This window comes from Mytilus californianus, unplaced genomic scaffold, assembly GCF_021869535.1.
Source record: "Mytilus californianus isolate M0D057914Y unplaced genomic scaffold, xbMytCali1.0.p SCAF_9, whole genome shotgun sequence".
Classification (NCBI taxonomy): domain Eukaryota; kingdom Metazoa; phylum Mollusca; class Bivalvia; order Mytilida; family Mytilidae; genus Mytilus; species Mytilus californianus.
This window is the reverse complement of record NW_026262745.1, coordinates 46,589,283-46,614,142: the sequence shown is the minus strand read 5'-3', so window position 1 is coordinate 46,614,142 and position 24,860 is coordinate 46,589,283. Positions and strand designations below refer to the sequence as shown.

The following is a 24,860-nucleotide window of genomic DNA, read 5'->3' as shown; positions in this document are numbered from 1 at the left end:
CGTCCTATCAGAATATATTGGAACGTTAAATCCGATCCCTCTTGTAGAAAGAGTGCCACGCTCTCTTCATGTTAAGAACCTTTGCAACAACTCTTTTATGGTTCTGTAAATGACCTGTTGCAAGACAAAATTTCTGTCCCAATCCTATATATATATATATATATATATATATATATATGTACCCTCAATCTCCAGGGTCTGTCAAAATATCCCGACCTACATCCCGGACGGTCCTTATTACAGCACCTACTTATTGTATTGATTGTAAATTTATTCTCGTCTTAAACATGCGTGACATATTTGCCACTGGACGTTAAGCAACCAAAAATCGATCAATCAACCGAGGCGAGGGGTAACAATCTGCCTTATCAACCTCTTGACTAAATGTTATTCACTTTATCATTCTGAATTTTCTGTTGTTATTGTCATTTAAATTTGAAATTGAAAGTAATAGGCTATGAACATTTTTATGCTGACAGTCTGTGCATGTGGCCGATACCTTGAACTCGAGCATTTAATTTGTCTTTATATTTAGTTGCATTATTCTTATGCTTCAAGGTGTCAGCAAAAAAAATCATCCTTATTTAATAAAGTTCACAAATGATAAAGCATCTCCGTGTAGGGTAATACTATAAAATAAACCATTTACCAAAGTAGACTGTCTCCTCAAATAAAGCGATCAAAATTTCGAAACTTATTGTGAACTACAATAACATCTAATAAAATATGTGTAATAAGGAATGAGTCGACCCAAGATCCCAAAAGTCAAAACACCACATCCTTATATCATGTTCAAAATGGTCATCATCAAAACACCAGTCATCGTAGAATTTGAAAAAAAAGTAATAATCAAAAATACCGAAACGGAAAGTCCCTTATTTAAAAATGGCAAAATCAAAAGCTGACACATCAAACGAATGGAAAACAACTGTCATATTTCTGATTTTATACAGGCATTTCCTTATGTAGAAAATGTTTGATTAAACCTGGTTTTATAGCTAGCTTAACCTCTAACTTGTATGACAGTCGCGTATAATTCCATTATTTTGATAACAAATTGTGTGAGCAAAACAAACAGACATAATAGGTACCTATACAAAATGTCAAAAAATGGGGTACAGTTGTCAACATTGTGTTAAAATCTTGATCACTATAAAAACAAACAACTATTTCAACAAAGAAAAACAAACTGGCATACAGACACTCTATAGACAAAGCACATAAGCAAAAATGAAAGACAAGAATACAAAAAAAAAATACCATAGCACAATAATACAATGAAGTTTACACTAATGAACTAGTTTTATACTGAAACGAAGATTTCTTTCAAAGTTGAAGATATAAATGCGAGGTGACAAGAAATGCCGTCAATGGCATTTTATATCAACTGGCTATGAGAGAATTATAATCAATATCCAATTTCTGATTGAATGTTGTCGAATACTAATACAGAAATATAGTCACCTCCTGTCGTGACTTTAGTAACAGTCACGTACTATTAAGGTTTTTTAAATATTTTCAAGTATTTTCTAATCGATAAAGTTAATATCAGAAAGTATTGCAACACTGCATTATACTTTTCCACTTATCTAGACAAAAAGTACTACTGAGTACTAAACTAGCTAGATTGACCCCGCCGTATATTTATGTATTTGCCTAAGGTCAGTAATCTGACCAGTAGTTGTCTGTGTTAATGTCTCCTCTTTTCTTTCTTTGTAGGAATGTTAATGGTAATGACAGATCTTTCGTGGTTTCTGTTGTATTTATATGGAAATTTCTATACTCAGGGCGATCCTTTGGTAAAGACAGGTATCTGTGTTTTAAGACATAATGTTAACCATTAATTGTTCTTATGTTCGATTTTATTGTGTTGTCTTACTGTTTAATAGACATACGCCTTACATCTCTGTCAACTCAGAAAAGAAAAGAACAAATGTATTGAGATTTGATACCTTACGAAACTCTATTGTTTCTGCAAAAGGAAAATAAATAACAAATTCGACCATTTCATTAGACCGATAATACAAATGCTAATGACTTTGTTCTCCAATCGATATATTTACAACCAGACTTACAGCTTTCTAAATGAATTGGGCACCTTTGATGGTCAAGCGGATATAAGTGGAAATCCATTGAACACGATAGCTGTACATGCAACCTGCAAAATACATAATTTTATTAATAAAAATCTTCTAATTGTTCTATACCAGGAATAGATTATTTTAGCTGTATTTGGAAAAACCTTTCAGAATTATGTGTGTTCAATGTTGGACGTTATTAACTTGATATAAGCTTTTTTTAGTCGAGCGTCATTGATGAGTCTTTTGTAGACGAAGCGCGTGTCCGGCGTACAGAATTATAAATTACAAGCCTGATATTTTTGGTGAGTTTGTTTACCGATGTTCAAATCTCATAAATCGATTATGAAGATACAAATCAAGGGAACACAGAAAAACTGAGGGAATCGCATGCACTCTAAAAGGAGCTACACTGGGTGCTTGAAAAGTGTAAACATCACCCGCAATGTGAATCCACACTCAGTCACCATGTAACAATAGAAAATAGGACTAAGTCATACTAAGTCATAATTACATAACTTTATCCTGAATCACATAAAACCCCTTGTCAGCTGTTTACCGTATGCACTGTTTAAAATCTAATAAACGATAGATTTGCGGTTACTCTGTTTAGTGTGAATATTACGTTCTAAATAATTAAGTGTCGAAGCTGATCCTTTTTTGAATTTAGAAATTAAGTTTACAGTACCTAATTTCGATCATTTTCAAACTTAATCAAAATATAGATAACACAAATCTTTAAAAGGGTTTTATTTTCATCCGTAAAGAAATGTATCACTCGAGCCCATTTCAGAATATTATCTATAATAGCGTTACGAAAATATTGTTATTTTATAAAAAAAAAATTAACTCAGATATAACAAAGAGTTCTTACCATTCAGAAAGAATTATTTGACGAAAACATATCCATAACTCGCTCTCTCCGAATTAGCGGAAGCGTTTCATAATAAAACATGTTCGCACTGTTAATGCTTAACTACATGAAAAAGGTGGCATTTAATTATTGTAATCACATCTAGTGTAACAAAAGGGAAACAAAATACCAAGGAGGTAATCAAAAACATAAGTTGAAGAAAAACAGAAAACACCATGGCCAAATGCAAAAAGGCTAAAGACGACTCAAGCTCTACAAACATTACACAGACAACTTGATACAGCAGCACGGACCCTATCAAAACATAAAGGTGCCCTGAAGAGTTATTAGCAGGTCAGACCTGCTCTACGACTGGTACTCCTGAAGTTGCTCTTTTGCTGATCAGATTCATTTTCTGATGTCGCAATCGATGAAAACAAGACGAGATTGTGACGACGATAAGTGAAACATGTATTAGTGGTCATCAAGGAAACAACGATAGGAAGCGCTAGGCCTGGAATATTGCATCAACTGCGAGACATATAAAAATGAAAAATTACGAGTTGAGGCAATATAAACCTTTTTTTTTCGTTACAAAAATGTAGTGCTTATTGTACTAATAAAAATATAATATATAACGTCATCGTGTCTATTATCAAGCTTCAACTTCGAAAATTATTATATTTAAAAGGACTATAAACAAAAAATTACTATTATGTGACTAGAAAGAAAGCTTAATTACATTTTTTTTAATAAATATGGAGCTGATATCCCTTCATAAATGCTCTCAACGCATGAAAAGAAAGAGCGAGGTCACTTTACTCATGCCTTGCTACACGGATCGACGTCATTTCAGCATCGCAAGCCAACTGAGATATATTACATTGTCATTCATATTTTGATTTAGTACATTATTTTTTCTATTTAGGTTCAAAATTTGCTTTCTTACAAGCAAGAGTGCTTATTTAATAAAATACAATATAATTCTTTTACAACACATATATCATACCTTAAACTGTAAAGAACCGTTCCATTATGATAAATATGCATCAATGTATTCGGTTTAGTGATGGTATGTAGATCTCCTTTTTTAGATTCTGGGAAGAATGTATCCGGGGTCCAAATACTATTAATTTCCTCTTGAGTCAATTCTAGAGTTATGTCTGGATGGCTAAAGTTCAGGCGATGGTCAACCCATTTCTGCCGTAAATAGCATGTTATGGAAAAATCCTGTAATAGAAAATCCTCATTATAAACGTAGCTCAAATCTCAGAACCCATACACTTGTTCTACATTATATAGACACTTTTTACTTTGATGTGATATCTACTTAATCTAAAAATGTACAGGATGAATAATGATTATTATTGTCTTGTGTTAGAAAGGTAAACAGAAGTTAAGAACACTTTAATCGTTTTGTAAATACTCTTTTAAGTCAATTTCGGGGACTCGGTGGCCGAGTGGTCTAAGTAGTTATTATCTACAGTTATCACTAGCCTGTCAAGACTAAGGCTATGAGTTCGAATCCCGTTCGAGACAAGGTTCGTTCAACGCTTGACTTGACTAGGATTGCTAGTTTTACTGGCAGATAGGTGGTGCCCTCCGAGTACTCAGGCTTACATTAATTAAAATTGCCCGTAAAAATTTAGCCGCGAGTGCTGAAAGTGGCGTTAAACACCATCACTCATCAAATCGGTTTCTTTCTGTCGAAAAATCTATTTAAAAAAATGTTCAATCCTTTTTTCTATTATGCTTTTCTCATAATTCTTTTACTTCTTTATTTTAGAAAACAAAACATTTTGCGTGTTGATTTACCATTTTTATCTTGTTTTTGTATTGGTGATGACCATTTGTTGAAAGTAAACATACTTATGATCGCGTCTAACTTGAGAACAGTGTTTAGTACTTTATATGGAAGGACTAAGTAAACGAAAGCCGGAAAAATGTTGGTTATTCATGGATATGTCATACATTGTAAATAAGGTCGTTGATTCTCTCATTTGAATTGTTCCACATGTTGTTATGTCTGAACCTATTATTAATGACTGTACGGTATTGGTTTTGCTCGCAAAACAGGACTAAGTATTCGCAATTGTACATACTATGTTTGTGGTGAAATCTTTTAACTCTGAATGAAAGGAAATACGAAGAGACAGAAACTCAGTCTTGTTGATTGGTTGGTTTGTCCAAGCTTTAGATGATTTGCGAAAGAGGTATAAACTGCATTTATTTTCCTTTCATTAATACAATTCCTGTTTGTGTTAATGACTTTTGGTATGTGATATTCAGGGGAATACCTATACAAATACTGTGACGACTTACAAATCGCGTACAGACATCTAAGAGAGGGACGAAAGATACCAGAGGGACAGTCAAACTCATAAATCGAAAACAAACTGACAACGCCATGGCCAAAAATAAAAAGACAAACAGACAAATAATAGTACATGTACAGATGACACAACATAGAAAACTAAAGGCTAAGCAACACGAACCCAACCAAAAACTGGGGGTGATCTCAGGTGCACCGGAAGAGTAAGGTTGTGACTTATGTTACGTTTTAAATGGTATAACTTAATTGTTCTAAAATACAATTTAAAAACGAATTTAGAATGTCGGGAACAAATATTACATATGTAAGAAGTTAATACGATTGAATATAGAAAAAGAATACCATTTCGTTAACGTTGACATCATATATTTCTGTGATAAATAACTGCACGCTAACATTTGTTGGCTGCTCTTCGTATATATCTAAAACATATATATATGGTACATATATATGGTATCATTCAATATAACTATGAAAATAAAACTTTTGTTTAGGGAACCATGTTTTCTATAAAAAAATGATATGACAGTTCATTCTTTATTTGATATCATTATATTGACAAGATTGACGATATTACCTTTGTAATATCAACAATAGATAATGGGATGTGATAAAATCCCTTTTGATTTAAAAATGATTTGAAGTCTATGGAATCCGGTTAGGGTCAGGGTTTATAATTGTTAAAGAGTTAGTTTACTCGAGTAAACTAAGTCGTGAAAACGAGTTTGTAAAGTCGAAATAACGAGATACTTAGTTGTTAAAACGAGTTAGCTTTGTCGTTATAACGAGTAACTAAGCCGTGATAACGACTCCATATTAAACTACACCCTGACACTAACCGGCTTCCACAGAATAAGTTCTGCATCGGGATATGCCCTCATCTGTTATTTAATGACGCGTATGTGTTAAAACGGGCGTTTACCATTTGCGCCAATTTTGAAAATATCATATTTGTTTTTCATTTGCGCCAAAACAAAGTTTTCATATGCGCCAATTATTAATTTTCCGTTTGCGCCAATTTTATTTCAACAAGTAAGATCTGATACATTTAAGATGACTACCGTCACTTAATTAACTCAACGTAGCAGGTACATTTGTTAGTGATGTTCAATGAGACATGTTCGTGTTTTATGTACATGTATATATATACATGTTGAGCTCATTGATTTCAACACTTCTGTATGATAAGATGGATCTTTTGCACACAGAACTTATCCGGAGAAATAAGTCGATAATCTTTGATAGACAATCTTAAAGGCAATCAAACATTCTCAAAAATGGAAATATTTGCTATAGAAGTATACATCAGTCATGTAAAGCTAGGATGACGATTGACAGTAATTGAATGCCAATTTTGAAAACTATGCATGAGTATAACCACGTTGCAGATGACCACAAGACTGAGTTTTGGAAACTTTTACAATAAATTTATCCTGCTCGAAATCCCTCGTCCACCTGCCCATGGTGAGCAGATGGCAGACGGAAGGAGTATTTTTGTTATTATATAATTAAATTCTGCACAAATTATTTGTCACATGACTTGTGTTTACCTGTAAATTGGCGCAAATGAAAAAAAAATGTTGGCGCATATGAAGAAAAAAAATTGGCGCAAATGAAGTGCAGATTGGCGCAAATGCAAAACGCCGGTTAAGGGTGAACATATTGTGACGTCATTGATTGCGATGAAATAATTTGCCTAAGGGGGACCCAACACTTTGATTATAACAGATTCGGCTCGTTTAATTTTCATAACACTTTGACAAAATATTTAGTCTGATCTACTGACAACAATATACAAATTTCAAAAGAAAATTGAACCACACAATTTACAGGAATAATTTCATTGGATATATAGCAGTTTGAAAAATACTAATTTTCTTCATTGAGAGCTTGATTTCTCTTTAATAATAGTACGTGACTAAAACGTTCAGCTTATTTTTTAAGAGTTAACTCCCTTGGGTGTTTTGTACCCCTTAAGGCAGCAAACTATTAGGAAAATGTATAATTCACATACTGTTAGCCAATGAAAAGTCCGTTCTGTTATTACTGTTAACGTTTATAGAGTATCAGTTCCAAAGGAAGTAGCTGAACTCAGACTTTACTGAAATGTTTTTTCCAACATTATTTTCGCCATGGGCGATAGTCTGTTTTATATTCCAAAGTAAATTATTCGTTTGCACTTACCGCCAAAATCTATTCCAGGTGGGATCCTTTTGTCATAAGTTCTGTTTTCAATGATATCAAGCAGAATTTGTCGTCTAACATTTTTGAAAATAAATTTTAAAAACTAAATATCGAAAGTAAAAGGAGAGAACATGCTGTAATAATATGATATCGTTTGACATTGAAAATAAAGGAGATTTATATTTAACAGTTAAATAAAATATATGTAATAAAATACAAGAGTGCACACGCTTTAATATCTAGCCTGCTATGCTGATCATGATTGAATTGATGCTAAATGTCTTAGAGGAAAAGGTTATACTACAAGTAATTACATAAAGCTATCATTATCCATGTGCATGAGGTTAAAGTCAGAGTTCCAAGTGGTGAAGTTGAAATCATTCCTTCGTAAGTTTTACGGACGCAATCACGAGTTGGTTGACCGTTATGGAATATCCGTTTCACGGATATGTTCCTAAGGTCGTAACTACAATCCCATTCTCTTTTCTCGAATGTGACCCAACGAGTTGGACTTATTACCAGGTTTGTACTAACATGAGTAATACGACGGGTGCCACATGTGGAGCAGGATCTGCTTACCCTTCCGGAGCACCTGATATCACCCGCAGTTTTTGGTGGGGTTCGTGTTGCTCAGTCTTTAGATTTCTATGTTATGTTTTGTGTACTATTGTTTATCTGTCGGTCTTTTTCTCTTTTAGCCATGGCATTGTCAGTTTATTTTCGACTTATGAGTTTGAATATCCCTCTGGTATCTTTTGCCTCTCTTTTTAACCCTGTCAAACAGACAGGCCTTACTATCTTTCCATACACCAAATATAGTTGACTTTTGTTTATAGTTTACGGACTAAACTATGAAAATATAATGCTGACATTTGAACCATGAAAACGAGGTCAAAGTCAGACGAACATGCCAGACAACAAACACAGTTGACCTATTGCTTTTAGTATCTGGGAAACAGACATTACCACGAAATGTTATCATTCATTTGATCAAAGAACCACGAAATGTAGTGAAAGTAAGACGAACCCTGTCAAGCAGACATTTAGGCCTTACAATCATTATATACTTACAATGTAGTTGACCTATTGCTTATAGTATCTGATGATAAACTGACAAAACTACAAAAATGTAACATTGAACATGAGTTCAAGGTCATATGAACCCTGCCAGACGGACTTGTACACCTTACAATCATTGCATACACCAAATATAGTTTACATATTGCTAATAATATCTTAAAAACGGACAAAACACAAACATATTGCATTAACCAATGAACCATGAATATGAGGTCAAGGTCTAATGAAACCTACCAAACAAACATTTACATCGTATAATCAGTCCATACAACAGATATCGTCGACCTACTGCTTATACTATCTGAGATACGGACTTGAACACGTATTAATGAAAGGAGGCTGAGGTCAGGTGAACCCTGTCGGACGGACACGTAGACCTTACAAGGCTCCCATGTACCAAATATAATTATCCAATTACTCATAATAAATGAGACATTCAAATGACGAAAAACAAACTATGCATTTTTGTAAGCAGTCGCTGAACCATAAATATGAGGTTTAGGACAATGGACATATGACAGACAAAAACTTCGTAACATAACACAACTGTTTACATTTTAGGTATGAAGCACCAATGTCTTTTAGCCACTGAAATATAAAGCTTTATACAAATAGTTTACGCCGCCGCCAGATGTAATACCTATGTCTCGCGTTCTGTGACTATAGTCGCAGGTGGGACAAAAATGAATAAGTTTAAGGTGATAAGGGGTTTATGTCAATGACACAAAAACTCAGCAACACAAACAAAATTAAAAAAGTTGTTTGCATACATATTTACATGTACAGTAATATGTGCTCTGAGATTTAAAATATTTGGTTAAATTAATGTTTTTTACTTTTCTAGTTTGCTCAATTCTTTCATTTTGTTTACGATATTTAAACGTTAGCTGATAGACAACAAAAACATAGGTACATGTACAAGAAAAACAATAACTAAAACATTATATAAAAGAATACTTGCAGGTACTTAGTACTAAAATCACAAAGTTTTAGTCCTCTGTATTAACGATTTTCCGCCAATTTTAGTATTGTTTATGCGTATTTTGTAACTTGATCTTTTAGATGACAATCTATTCAATCTTTCACGTAAATTTTCTATTGTTTCCCTAGTAAAGTATGTTTTTTTGTGAATGAAATGCTGGTGGTATTTGCACAAAAGTCACTCAAAATCCAAATCCATCTTTTAAGTGTGGTTACGAGTCATATAAAAGTATATTTTTTATGTTACGATGTTAATTCTTTTTAAGAATTCCTATATATATATATAATGTTGTATATTTGTTTTTTTTTTTATATATTCAAAATTTGAAACTTACTGAAGGGATATGGCTTCAGTACAAGCATTGTACAATGTGAACACTAAAAGGGATGAACACACAATTTTTTCAAAGCCTATTACATTCATATTCTTCATAGGATACTAATACTTCCTGTACTAAAAAAACCAAAACATTTTAATATATTTCCTTTCATATGTACAATGTATATGGCATGTTCATACTTTTAAATAAAAATCATAATTAAAATCATATTGATTGATTGATTCCATATACTATGTGTCCGGTACTGAGAAAAAACACAATTGAACGAACGAAATATATATGCTAAATACGTAAATAAATTTGATTGATTAATTGATTGTTGTTTGCTTAAAGTCCAATGGCAAAAAGTTCGTCCATATTCAGCAAGAAAACAAATTTACAATAAATTCAATAGGTAGGTTCTGTAAAGTGGGTGACCGGGATGAAGGACGGGAATTTCGACTGTCACTGGTAGATCTAGACGAGGGTATGTTCGAGAGGTAGACATTTTGCCTTGCAACAGGTCACATAAAAGAGTAATTTTACATTGAATTTAAACGTCCTCATTCCGACCGGGCGTGGCTGCGTACTTTTACATCCCATAGAGTCAAACGGACGCCATTTTCTACACGGATTTTAATGTCAAGGGATGGCCATATTTATATCCCCTTTTCAACCCTAAGGAATTAAATTAATGAGAGATTATTCAAATGATTAATTCCATTTGTAGTAGTCAAAATCCCGTCCTCCATCTTATTTACGACTACGTATCTCCCAATTCAACTTAACGTCGGATTCCTACTTGTATTGAGCTACACGACGAATGCAACTAGTCGAGCAAGACTTGCTTCCCCTTCCAGAGCACCTGATTGCATTCTCATTTTTTGGCGGGGTTCGTGTTGCATACTTCTCAATATTCTTTGTAGTGTAGTGTTGATATTTGTTTGTCCTTCCCTGTCTTTTCTTTAGGCGGTTGTGACGTCTTCCCTCTTGGGGCTATGGCTTTAGAATCTTCTTACAAATGTATATCCACTTCCTTGTTCTGAATGTTTACTAGCACGAATAAACGGCCTTAAAATCTTGCTTTTCGCCTGTGTTAGAGGATACGATGTCCAGTCAAGGCCGGATTATGGACATTGAGTGCAAGATGCATTTTAGGTAGATTTTAAATTGAAATGACTGTTATAATAGGAGTAGTGAAATGCATGTACAAAATCGGGCAAAAGAAGATTGTATCCAGCAGGATCATTTGATGAGACTTTCCCCAAAAGTAACAAATGTATTATTACATAAAAGTGATAACAGGAATTACCAAATATTTTGAACGTTACAACAGACCACACAAACCATTAACACCAGACTCATCAGAAAAGGAAACACGCGTACAAACAATAGTCATGGTTAGGCTGAATTGGTGCTGACACATAAAAATTGTCATATACTGGTAATCATCCAAAATAAACCTCTTAACATGCTGATACATCTTCAAACAGATGAAAACACCTCAATTCAAAAGTTCATCTATATTTTTTTAAACAAACACTTATTTACTCATAATCGATTTATAAACTGAAACAATACTCAACAAATAGCAGAGAAGATTAATCGAAAACTGAAAAGGTAGTGACAGATTTTTCTGTTTATTTTTCCTTCATAGGGTCAAATAAACAGTTGTCTAAAGTTTCAGAAATTTGAACATCAAAGAGTTTACATAACATACTTAAAACCTTTTTTGGTTGCATGGCGGAAAAGACGCTCATACCAATGATGAAATCTCCAGTTTGTTCCAACAAGGGTTAAAGTCAGGACATCATGCTGTTTAAGTCGGTGTGCTACCACTGAAACACCGAAGCGTTTATTTATGATTTGGATATCAATGAAAGGAAATATGGGTAAACTTCAATGAGACATCAGTCAAAATCTATGTAAGATAGATGACTTTTATCTCAAAAGAAAAAAAAAAAACTTATTCATATGGATACAGTTTCGAATGCTTCAAATATAAGTTTATTTAAAGTCTGTATTAACTGTACACCTACCCCAAAATTAGTTATCCCTTCACATATGCTCGTACGTGCCTGAAATATAGAGGAAAATAAATGTGGATTATGTACTTCCTTGTCAACAAAGGTAAGGTTTTAAATAACCATAGACAACTGTAGACAACTGTTTATTTTAAACCTATCATGCATTTAATATTTGTAACTTTCTTAATCAATTAATTGCAAATTAAGCATAAAAAATTGAAAACAACACGTTAAATAATTTCATGCGTCCGAAGCGCTTTTATGGATTTACCTTCATCAGGAACGCTCAAAGCCAAACATTTGAAATCCGAGGGATGTATAAGTACCGAAACAGTTGAAGAGCATAATATAGTAACATATTTTACCCTATATGATTATATGACAATGATCTTGTTCCTGTTAACAATTTTATTATGTTGGTTTGCTTTATTGTCACTTTCAATTTTTATTTGACAAAATGAACGTACAATATCACCATGAAACTAAATTATACATAATAAAGAACGTTCTTATTCTAAAAAAGTTAATATGGTGTACTAAATACAGATGATTGTCATCTTAACTTCTATTATGACACCACCGAATGTGACTTATCACCGAATTTGTACAGCCCTTGGATGGTGTAAACTTCCCAAAAAAACGTGTATGGTGTAATGGTGTATGGCATATGGTGCAATGATAGAGGGTGTATCTTGCTATGGTGTATGGTGTAATGGTGAAACGTGCGAGCGGGAATGGTGTGAATGAATGGTGTACGACATTTAAAACTATGCAAAATATTGATAAGAACTGATTTTTAATTTTATGCATTAATTTACAATATTGTGATCAAAATTCGTTTTTTAAAATAAATAAATGATTTTGTAGTCGCACGCTTTCTTTGAAATTAAATTGCATTATGGTGTAATGTGTAAGGTGTATGGTACAAAGGTGTAACGTGTATGGTGTAATGGCATAGGATGTAAGGTGTAATGGTGTATGGTGAATGGTGTAATGGTATATGGTGTTAGTGGGAAGTTTACACCATTCGGGGACTGTACGTGTCATATGCAACACGATATTGAATTAAGGATGTGTAATAAGGTTTTTACAGGTACAGACAAATTTCTAACTAAATCTTTGCATTTATAAAACATTTTCATAAAGATTTTTAAATGTTCAGATAACTTCTGGTAAAGAAATCTCCGACCTAGTAGATTACCGATCATACATTTATTACGTTCATTGAAATCTAAAACGTCAATATAGCGAAGAAATAAGGAATTAAAAATACACACCGCAAAAATGACAAAAAGAACACCCCCGTCCAAAAAGTGAGTTTCCCGTATAAACTTGATAAAACTGGTATATCTGAATCTAGAAATAGCTAATTATTGTTATTTTATTTATTACATTTAAGGTCAGTTTCCTTGGATAAATTTCTGCAGTAAAATTTTATAATTCTTGAGTATTCAAAGTAAAACTATCATCAAGTTAACAGAAAGTGTTATTTAATTTTTCAATTAAATTGAACTTAGGGAAATCTTTTACAGGTTTCGCCGTAAACTTCTTCTCAAAAAATTGAACAAACAATTTTGCTATTACCAGAGCACAAAAAAGGCCTATAAGCACACCTTCTGTTGCTGTTGTTTGTTGCTGACTGTTATATTTGTTTTTCATTTATAGTTTTGTCTTAAATCAGGTCGTTGGTGTTGCATTTGAATTGCTTCCCATTTTATAGCCGACTGTACGGTATAGATTTTTTTGTCTCATTTTCGAAGGGCGTACAATGATCTATAGTTTCATTTGGATATGTAAAGTTCATAATTGTAAAATTGAAATCGTCCCTTTTGTCGTAAAGGTTTGTTCTCAACCGTTAGTGTCAATTTCTAAATGTAAGTCAGAATAAAAGCAGACTTTATTGCATCTGTGGTATTCTTTATGTCAAGTTCGATAGGATAGATGAGTTTGATATAAGTAATAAAAATAAAAGAGGCAAAAGATACCATGGGGACATTCAAAACTCAAGAGACACTAAATGACATGGCAAAAAAGACGACAGTCAGACAAACAACTTCAGAAAACAGTACACAGAAAACTAAAGATTGAGCAACACACACCTCATAAAAAGATGGTATATTTCATGTGTATCGGTAGGATTGCCATATTCTGCTCCATTTGTGGCGCCCGTCGTGTTGTTCATGGTAAGAACACATTCGTTGATGTCACAATCGAGGAAAAGATGACGGAATTGTGTTTACGACAATTAAAACATATCCGGGGTAATATGTAACATAAGGATTCCATAATGGTCATCCTGGTCGTTATGGCCTTGTAAAACTTTCTAAGGAATGACTTAAACTTTACTAATTGAACCATTCGTTCAATAGCTTCCTTGTTAGCAGAATCCATCTATCAAGGAAATCACAAAACTTGAAACTTTTAATGATAACACATAAACATTCTGCATATAGGGGAACGGGAGTTTTAAGGATAATGCTACTTTATTTTTCTTTTATAAAAAAAAGATGAAAACTCGATTTAGTTATGTTGTCTCTGAACTTAAAGTGTGGCGATGTTTTGCCACATTGTATGCCTATATTTAACAGTAAACTGGTGGCTGTTGTAATGGAATTATAATTCATACAATATTTTTGGTGTAACGATATTGCTACATTTTTCGACTTCGTATCAGCATTTTATAGCATTTAAGGGGTCAGTTAACCATCCTAGTAATTAATTAAGTCTCCCAAACGAAGTTTGGGAAGACTTATTGTTTTTGCTCAGTTCTTATTATTATTATTATTCTTCTTCTTCTTCTTCTTCTTCTTCTTCTTCTTCTTCTTCTTCTTCTTCTTCCGCCGCTTTTAAATTTGAACTTGTCCGCACCCGTTCTCCAAAACCGCTTGTCAGATTAACTTAGGGTTTCACAATATGTTAGACTAACATGTCTAGTGGTGCAATCAGGGTTTTGTTTGTGCAATGGGGTTTATAAAGGGGTACTTTGAGGGGCAAAAAGAAAAGAGGGTTTTACTATAGAACCCTATGGGATTTTATTTTTTGAAATTTTCAAATGATTATAAATTGAAAACCGTTTGTGATAGACACAATCTTTTTAATTGAAAATGTTCTAAATGATAAAGCCCATTTAATGAAATACAGGGTTAGTCCCCAGGGGCCACCCCCACCCCCTGCCATTTAAGAACGTTCTAATACCTTGTAAGTGGTCAAGATCCCCACCCCTAAACCATATATATTTTGGTTTGTTATGCTAAGATGGTTTGAATGATATACAGGGTTAGTCCCCAGGGGTCATCCCCACCCCCTGCCATTTGAGAAAGTTCTAATATCTTGTAAATGGTCGAGATCCCCACCCCTAAACCATATATATTCTGGTTTGTCATGATAAAGCACATCAAATGTAATACAGGGTTAGTCCCCAGGGGTCACCCCCACCCCCTGCCATTTAAGAAAGTTCTAATATCTTCTAAGTGGTCAAGATCCCCACCCCTAAACCATATATATTCTGGTTTGTCATGCTAAGATGGTTTGAATGATATACAGGGTTAGTCCCCAGGGGTCATCCCGACCCCCTGCCATTTGAGAAAGTTCTAATATCTTGTAAATGGTCGAGATCCCCACCCCTAAACCATATATATTCTGGTTTGTCATGATAAAGCACATCAAATGAAATACAGGGTTAGTTCCCAGGGGTCACCCCCACCCCCTGCCATTTAAGAAAGTTCTAATATCTTCTAAGTGGTCAAGATCCCCACCCCTAAACCATATATATTCTGGTTTGTCATGCTAAGATGGTTTGAATGATATACAGGGTTAGTCCCCAGGGGTCATCCCCACCCCCTGCCATTTGAGAAAGTTCTAATATCTTGTAAATGGTCGAGATCCCCACCCCTAAACCATATATATTCTGGTTTGTCATGATAAAGCACATCAAATGAAATACAGGGTTAGTCCCCAGGGGCCACCCCCACCCCCTGCCATTTGAGAACGTTCTAATACCTTGTAAGTGGTCAAGATCCCCACCCCTAAACCATATATATTTTGGTTTGTTATGCTAAGATGGTTTGAATGATATACAGGGTTAGTCCCCAGGGGTCATCCCCACCCCCTGCCATTTGAGAAAGTTCTAATATCTTGTAAATGGTCGAGATCCCCACCCCTAAACCATATATATTCTGGTTTGTCATGATAAAGCACATCAAATGTAATACAGGGTTAGTCCCCAGGGGTCACCCCCACCCCCTGCCATTTAAGAAAGTTCTAATATCTTCTAAGTGGTCAAGATCCCCACCCCTAAACCATATATATTCTGGTTTGTCATGCTAAGATGGTTTGAATGATATACAGGGTTAGTCCCCAGGGGTCATCCCGACCCCCTGCCATTTGAGAAAGTTCTAATATCTTGTAAATGGTCGAGATCCCCACCCCTAAACCATATATATTCTGGTTTGTCATGATAAAGCACATCAAATGAAATACAGGGTTAGTTCCCAGGGGTCACCCCCACCCCCTGCCATTTAAGAAAGTTCTAATATCTTCTAAGTGGTCAAGATCCCCACCCCTAAACCATATATATTCTGGTTTGTCATGCTAAGATGGTTTGAATGATATACAGGGTTAGTCCCCAGGGGTCATCCCGACCCCCTGCCATTTGAGAAAGTTCTAATATCTTGTAAATGGTCGAGATCCCCACCCCTAAACCATATATATTCTGGTTTGTCATGCGAAGATGGTTTGAATGATAAACAGGGTTAGTCCCCAGGGGTCATCCCGACCCCCTGCCATTTAAGAAAGTTCTAATATCTTCTAAGTGGTCAAGATCCCCACGCCTAAACCATATATATTCTGGTTTGTCATGCTAAGATGGTTTGAATGATATACAGGGTTAGTCCCCAGGGGTCATCCGGACCCCCTGCCATTTGAGAAAGTTCTAATATCTTGTAAATGGTCGAGATCCCCACCCCTAAACCATATATATTCTGGTTTGTCATGATAAAGCACATCAAATGTAATACAGGGTTAGTCCCCAGGGGTCACCCCCACCCCCTGCCATTTAAGAAAGTTCTAATATCTTCTAAGTGGTCAAGATCCCCACCCCTAAACCATATATATTCTGGTTTGTCATGCTAAGATGGTTTGAATGATATACAGGGTTAGTCCCCAGGGGTCATCCCGACCCCCTGCCATTTGAGAAAGTTCTAATATCTTGTAAATGGTCGAGATCCCCACCACTAAACCATATATATTCTGGTTTGTCATGATAAAGCACATCAAATGAAATACAGGGTTAGTTCCCAGGGGTCACCCCCACCCCCTGCCATTTAAGAAAGTTCTAATATCTTCTAAGTGGTCAAGATCCCCACCCCTAAACCATATATATTCTGGTTTGTCATGCTAAGATGGTTTGAATGATATACAGGGTTAGTCCCCAGGGGTCATCCCCACCCCCTGCCATTTGAGAAAGTTCTAATATCTTGTAAATGGTCGAGATCCCCACCCCTAAACCATATATATTCTGGTTTGTCATGCGAAGATGGTTTGAATGATAAACAGGGTTAGTCCCCAGGGGTCATCCCGACCCCCTGCCATTTGAGAAAGTTCTAGTATTTTGTAAATGGTCGAGATCCCCACCCCTAAACCATATATATTCTGGTTTGTCATGCCAAGATGATTTGAATGATATACAAGGTTAGTCCCCAGGCATCACTAATGCATATAACTTTACTGGATTAAACTAATTTTCACTGGACGTTGCCCAATGTCAGGCGACCCTGGGAATTACGAATTATGGGAGCTTCGTTTGGGAGACTTCGTAACAGCATCCTGTTACAATCATTTCTTGTTTCTTTTAGAGTTATACCATATAATCACATCTGTAACAAAACAGGGTGTAATAATTATATTATATGTTGGTCTATCAGGAAATGAACTGGATAATAAATACGCAAACGTAGCATTAATATGAAATATCATTCATATCAATATTTCTACTATGAAATCTGACATCAAAAGTTTATATACATTTTTGTAAAGATATCCTTTTAAAAAAATGACAGATCAATTGAGATATAAACATGATACTTTAGTCTTGGAGAACATGATTTGTTCATTAGTTGTTATATGCTTTTAAAAAGCTTTCGGTAATTGCGAGTACTCTTAGATCGATAATTTTTGTCTGTTGTCGTTTTGTCAAATTTTTATGGTTAAAAACACTGTAAAGAACTGTTACATCTCAATACCCTAACTGTCAAATTTAACACACTTATGAATTACTGCAAAGAAGATCGAACATCAGACAACTGTGATCATATTGCAAATCGCCTTAAAGACACCACTATTATACAATCACATTATCTGCTTGAAAAACCAAAAAGGTCATTTCACAGGGATGGCATTGTGAACATCTATTCATCTGTACCACCCTAAAAAAAAGACGAGGCTTCAAACAATGCCATAAGACATGAACACCAACTCCAACATTGTAGTCAATTTCCCATAACACCAGTTAACAGATATTCATGGTCAATGTAATAAAAAGAATAACTGCATGTAGTCGAAGAATTTCAATATCGAAAAATATTCAACTCATGTCCGAACAGCACCGAAAATTAACTCATACATTCGTGAATAAATGTGTTTAAAAATTTTCTAAATTTGAATTTTTTGATCAGCTTTTGTATAAATGTTTTGGGATGATAATTCTACCTGCAGGATTTGAAAAAAAAGTGTTATAAGTTGTCGTTTAAATTTGATATCTTACTGAATAGACTGATTGATACAGGTAATAATTTAACAATATTTATTTGATCAATGCGTCTCGTTATTTTTTTTTTTTTTTTTTTTTTTGTTGTTGTTGATAAATATCTAATTTGCTAAAGTTAAAACTGAAAGATAAACTTTTAAAATCTTTCTTTTGTTGTTTTAGTAGTTTGATTTGGTTCTTTTGTTAGCCCATGTTTTCCTCTACAACTTAGTGCTTATCCGCCACTACATTCAATAGCAACTTGTAGAAATTGATTCAAAATTAGTGAATAATGCTATTTTCAATATTTATCTGAAATGCAAAATATCACGATGCCCTTTACAGGGTTTAATTCTACTCAACACAAAGACAGTATATAAAAATAAGGAGGTGGGTGTAGAATGATTGCAATAAAACTACTATCATCCAAAGTTTAAATGAAAGATGTAAGCAGTTAAAGGCAACCGTAAGGCCTACTTGAGACAGGCACATAAATAATGTGGAGTGGTTAAATATGTTTATAGGCGCCGACCCTTACCTTCGACAGTGGTGTAACAGTACAAAATAAGAACAAACTATCAAAATCAGTTGAAAAGGGCTTATATCTTTATGTGCCTGTTCAAAGTCAGGAGCCTGTAGTTAAGTGGTTGTCGTTGGTTCATGTCTGTCATATTTGTTTTTCATCAATTACTTTGTTTTAAATTAGGACGCTAGTTTATCTCAATTGAATTATATTACATTTTTCATGTTAGGGCCTTTTATAGCCGACAATAAAGTACGGGTGTTTCTCATTGTTGCAGGCTGTACGGCGGCCTATAATTGCTTACATCCACTTCATATGAACTTTGTTGGATAATTGTTTCATTGGCAACCATACCACATCTCCTTATTCTAATATTAACTCATTAGATTTATACAAAGCATTATCAGTTTGTAAAAGAAAAAGCAGTATAAGAACATTGGTAATGAGCTCTTTATTTTAACATTCCTTGGTAAATTACATGAGAGATGCCAGGATAGTGCATATGAAGCTTATAACATTTTTACTAAGAATAACAGACTGTGTGGGGTATTCTTCAATTAGATATCAAACCAACAATACAAAAATCTAAAGACAAAACGTGTTCAGTACACTGGCATAACCTATAGCCACATGTCTCGGCAATAATACCAGCTCTCGATCAGGAAAAATCTTCAAATAAGTTCAACAAAGACCATAAGAGATCTTTCATAAAAAAAAACAACAGATTTAAAAAAAAAAATGAAAATAAAATCTATAATTTTACAAACGTTTAAAAATGCCTCTTTAATTATTTCATATAAAATAATATGTAAAATTCGAATTTTAAAGTTGTCCCTAAACTAAAAGGATCTACAATTTATTTTGATGATTAAAAAAAGTTTAACGTGTCAATTATATGTAATAGACATCGTAAAAACAACCAGAAAGTGAAACAACAAAGAGGTATTTCAATTTATAATTCAGAATGACTCAAAGTCTAGTACGTGCTTACAATTGTGAAAAAGAGCGTAGGTATATACATACCGTATCCAGTAATTATTTAAGGGGGTATTTATTGGTTATTTTGTTAAAGAAAAATGTTTGTTCGTCCTTTTTGCCATCGTGATGTTGCTTTATTTGGTTATTGTTTTGCGTTAATTATTGATATCTCCTTTCTTTTAGCATAACAAAATTCAACACATGTGTTACTTGTCTTTATTATATTTCTAATAAATTGTATGTGTAATACTAGTCCAATCAATGTCAATCGTGCTATATCAGCTTTCCGTGATGATAATGAGATCAGTCACGGTTGCAACGGCTTTATTTAACCTCTAATCTGTATGACTTCATTTAATCGATATCATTCACGGTTGTAAGGCTTCAGCTTTCTTCATTCTATTGGTTACATCAGGTCATATGAAAGACATACATGTATACTCGAGGTATATAGAAAACTGTATATGAACATGATGAAATGGCTTTATCACATATAGTATCAACCTTCAACCAATATAATCCCTTGAGCAGAGTTCTTGGGATTATATAAGTGTCTATGGTTGATACGGATGTGATATTAAAAAATCATGTGATATTCTCTATTTAAGTATATACCCAGATGAAGTTATTTCCTTTAAGAACGAAAAGTCTTTCGTTTGAAAAAAAAAACATCGCAAAAGATATCAAGTTTTAACAAAATGTGCTTCAATGGATAAAATAATGACATGTGTAAGGACATAATTAAATGGGAACTGCAATTTGTTTTACCATTAAATTCATTTGATAATCGTTACCCCCAAGGGTGACTGGGGAATAGAAATATAATCACTCCTGGTCTCATGTCCATTTGGCTCTGCGGGATGTATTAAATACGTAGCCACGTCCGATCAGAATGTGGATGTTAAATCCGATGCCTCATGTAGAAAGAGTGATGCACTCTCTGCACGTTCAGAGCCCTTGCAACAACTCTTTGAGGGATTCGTATGTGACCTGTTGCAAGGCAAAATGTCTGTCCCTACACAACATACATGAAATATTTGTTATTGGACGTTAAGCAACCAACAATCAATCAATCATTTAATAGTAATGATCGTGTGTTGGGATTTTACTTGACAATCTTATATAGTCTTTAACGATTTAGGCGAACACAATCATTCCCTCCGATACCAAAATACCAATTAACGCAGAGTTGTATTTCGAAATAAATAATTCAAAGTTTTGTTGATATAAGATACCAGGCTAATAATGTTGCACACCAGACGCGCGTTTCGTCTACAAGCGACTCATCATTGACACTCAAACGTTAAACGGCTAAAAAAAGTATGAAGTTAAAGAGCAGTGAAGACAAAATATTGCGAAAGCTTTTGCCAAATGCAGCTATGGTAATCTATTTCTAAGATAGAAATTCCTTAATTTTGTGAGCAGTTAATTTATGAATATTACCTAATCAATGATAATTCATATAAACTCAGAAGTGTTTAATGTCTAGAACACAACAGGACAGAAGATGACTTTACAACATAATGTCAAATTTATTAAACATGACCCTATCTCGTTTTTATTGTCATCCGTTCTTGTGTGACGGTTTGCATTCTGTTCACGTTGTTGTAGAGAATTTCTCTCCATATCTCAGACACTTCCAGTAATTTAGCTTTATTGGCTGGTTACAAGAATTTCATTGTTCTGGTTACTGATGTCTTGACGTCTGCTAATTAAGTTAAGAAAAAATCAATCTCATTTCCCAATTATTATAGAAGTTTATTTGGTAATATCTGTATTTTCTAGAGGATAAACTATTTTAGTTATTCTCATTAAATGAAACTGTGAAAAATAGGCACCGATTTGAACAGATCAATTTTGAAAATTTGTGCTTGGTATATTTACAATTTTGATGGTATGTTTTAACTAGCAATACATTATTTCAGAAGATAACTGTGATATCCGGTCAGCATTCTTCCGACGTGTCTGTGTCTCAAACCACATATTTCATCGTTTCGCGATAGTTCCATTCGTTGATATGGTCGAGCGTTTGGTTTTGTCAGGTTTTATGGACTTCACCTTTTGGAACTACCGTAAAGTTTTTGTTATTACATTATTTTTTGTTTCGATCATTAGATACAAGGATAGTCGTCTAATCTGTAAATAGACCGATTGTGTCTTGTTACCGATTGAGACATTTTAAATGAGTTTGGATTTCCATGGCGGATGATGCATGCAGGAGACGCTTACCCTGACTACGCTCCCGATATGGACTCTTTTTGGAGTTAAGGCAATTTCCTCAGTGTTTTGTTTTTACCTTGATATGTATCTTCCGAATGGATTTGTGAGATTTTAAATACACCGCTCTAAATATGAATTATTAAGAACAAAGTTTCCAATTCCCTTTGGCAAAGTTGACCATGGATTGAATGTACATTCTTTAATGGTTTTTTGGTTATATAGCTTATCAAGTGTTTAATACTTATACAATATTGGCTTTCAAATGTTTGGCTCAAAGCGTTCCTGATGAAGGTATATCCACAAAAGCGCTTTGGGTGCAACTTATGTATATAGCGTTATGTTTATTTTGAGCATCGTAAAACTACTATCGAACATAAATCAGTATGCGAAAATCAACTGTTAATGAGGTATTTAGTTTAGTGATGATTTATTTCTGATATATAATACCATCAACCACCTAAACATTATCCAAGTTTAACCAATATCTATGTATGGCTGGAAATGAACTGGTATAACATTTTCTGCCAGGTATTGTGCTTTCCTTTTCCACTGATGAAAGTACTTCAGGTCGGATCTTCCCCTTGGAAATATAGTCTATCGTAAGCAAAATACTGCGTTATATTTAGTTGAAGTAAAAATACAGAAGATAATCGCACCAATGGGGTATTTCATGTCAACACTAAAGTGATGAATACTGAGTCTGCGATACCCTCCGGAACGCAACGTTAACCAGAAGGGTCATCCACCCAGTGGTTGTTAAACATCATTAGCGAAGTTCCAAATTGGCCTTAAAAAGTCGTTAGAACACATTTTGCTAGCTATAAAACCAGGTTCAATCCACCATTTCCTACATAAGAAAATGCCTGTACCAAGTCAGGAATATGACAGTTGTTATCCATTCGTTTGATGTGTTTGTTTTTTTGATTTTGCCATTTGATCGGGGACTTTCCTTTTTGAATTTTCCTTTGTCTAATATGGCTTAAATATTATAATGCCTTTTAATCTGACGATAATTTTAACCTGCCTTCCATTTTGATACTCTGAAAAAGAGTTCCATAATCTCTGAAATATTTGTTTGGGTATTACATTATAAATAGCTTGTTTAGTATTCATACAAATCATATTTGTATTGAAAGCTGGGTTTTTTTTTTGCTGATCTTTGTCTTCCAACTGCAGCTTCCAATACCAACACTGATGATCAACACAACTAAATATGGATTCAGATTCTAGGCAGTATAGGAACATATCTATTGGGAACAAACGATGGGCCTCCTTTATGTTCATTTCATTAAGTTCCTTGAAGCACCACCAAACAGTGTTATCTTTTTAGGCAGTAGGACGAACTTCGGGGCAAATGCTAATTCGGAAGTTTGTCAAGGTACCTTGTTTCTTCTTTCTTTAATATTGGTGGTGTTCGTCTTAGACGTTGTCTTAAAGGGGCAGTCTCAGTCTGATCAATTCTATGTTTTACAAATGAACCTGTTCGTAAATCGGTTTTTGAAGTTTCACTAGTCATTGGTGCTCTTCTGCAGAACGTTTGTTTTCGTTTGTCTTCCCCTTCTACGTGTCTACTGTTCTTTTATAAATATGGCTTAGGTGTCATGGAAATGATTAATGCATGGTCCTTTGAAGTTGCAGTTTTTTTTTCTTGATTACTCGTGTGTTTGACACAGCTTTGCATGTCCGTTTGTGACTGGAAGTTTCTGATTCTTTTATCCTCAAAGTCATTCATGTCTTTGATGTGTTAGACCAAGAAGGTAGTTTTTTAGAACACATATGGGGACTGATTCTAAATCAATGTAACAGAGATAGTTTGCATGTAGTTGTTTACATATGTCTGTTCCATCATAATCTGCCACTACAGGATAAAGCGTAGACTATCTTCTATCTAAAAACCCCTGTTTTATATCGCACCCACATAGAATAAATTTTAAAGATAGTGGCGTTACGAAATCTTATGAACAATATTATAATTGTACAATGGAAAGCTGCTAACAATCTTAAAATTGTTTGTGTTCATCAATATATATAGAAAGACTCAGAGAATAGAACCAATTCCAGTTTTAAATATTATTATGTGCTATTACTTTGTGGATATATTTATCGGTCTATAATTTATCATCTTTGGTCATACTTACTAACTTTACAATACATCATATGTGGGCTAGTATATATATTTGTTTAGGGGCCAGCTGAAGGACGCCTCCGGGTGCGGGAATTTCTCGCTGCATTGAAGACCTGTTGGTGACCTTCTGCTGTTGTCTGTTCTATGGTCGGGTTGTTGTCTCTTTGACACATTCCCCATTTCCATTCTCAATTTTATTTAATCAAAACTCCTAGACTAAACAATATCTTGCAACAGCTCGCGTGTGACCTAATAATTAGAGAATTCTAAACTAATACGCTATTCATCATAAAGAACTTTGGATTTTTGTGTTTCATTTTTGTGAGTTAATTTTTTATTTATTTTTAAAAATAAAATTCATTTTTGTAATATTGCTGGTCGCTATTTCGGTTACTCATTATAATGAAATCGTACATA

The 24,860-nt window shown here is 34.3% G+C and overlaps 1 protein-coding gene across 8 annotated transcripts in view; it reads right to left on the bottom strand.

Annotated features, from left to right (window-relative positions):
- LOC127715612 (glycine receptor subunit alpha-2-like) overlaps positions 1-24,860 on the bottom strand; it is a 70,247-nt gene that overhangs the window by 11,074 nt on the left and 34,313 nt on the right. For 2 of the 8 annotated variants that reach the window (XM_052221705.1, XM_052221704.1), the window contains 5 exons: positions 9,844-9,962; positions 7,448-7,521; positions 5,606-5,685; positions 3,941-4,161; positions 2,076-2,158 (listed from right to left, as the gene is read on the bottom strand). In XM_052221705.1, the coding sequence (XP_052077665.1) occupies positions 2,076-2,158; positions 3,941-4,161; positions 5,606-5,685; positions 7,448-7,521; positions 9,844-9,941 (556 nt within the window). In that variant the 5' untranslated portion in view covers positions 9,942-9,962. Of the gene's footprint in view, positions 1-2,075; positions 2,159-3,940; positions 4,162-5,605; positions 5,686-7,447; positions 7,522-9,843; positions 9,963-11,867; positions 11,954-24,860 lie in introns of those variants that run through there. The other 6 variants (XM_052221702.1, XM_052221707.1, XM_052221706.1 and 3 more) reach the window with 4 other exon arrangements.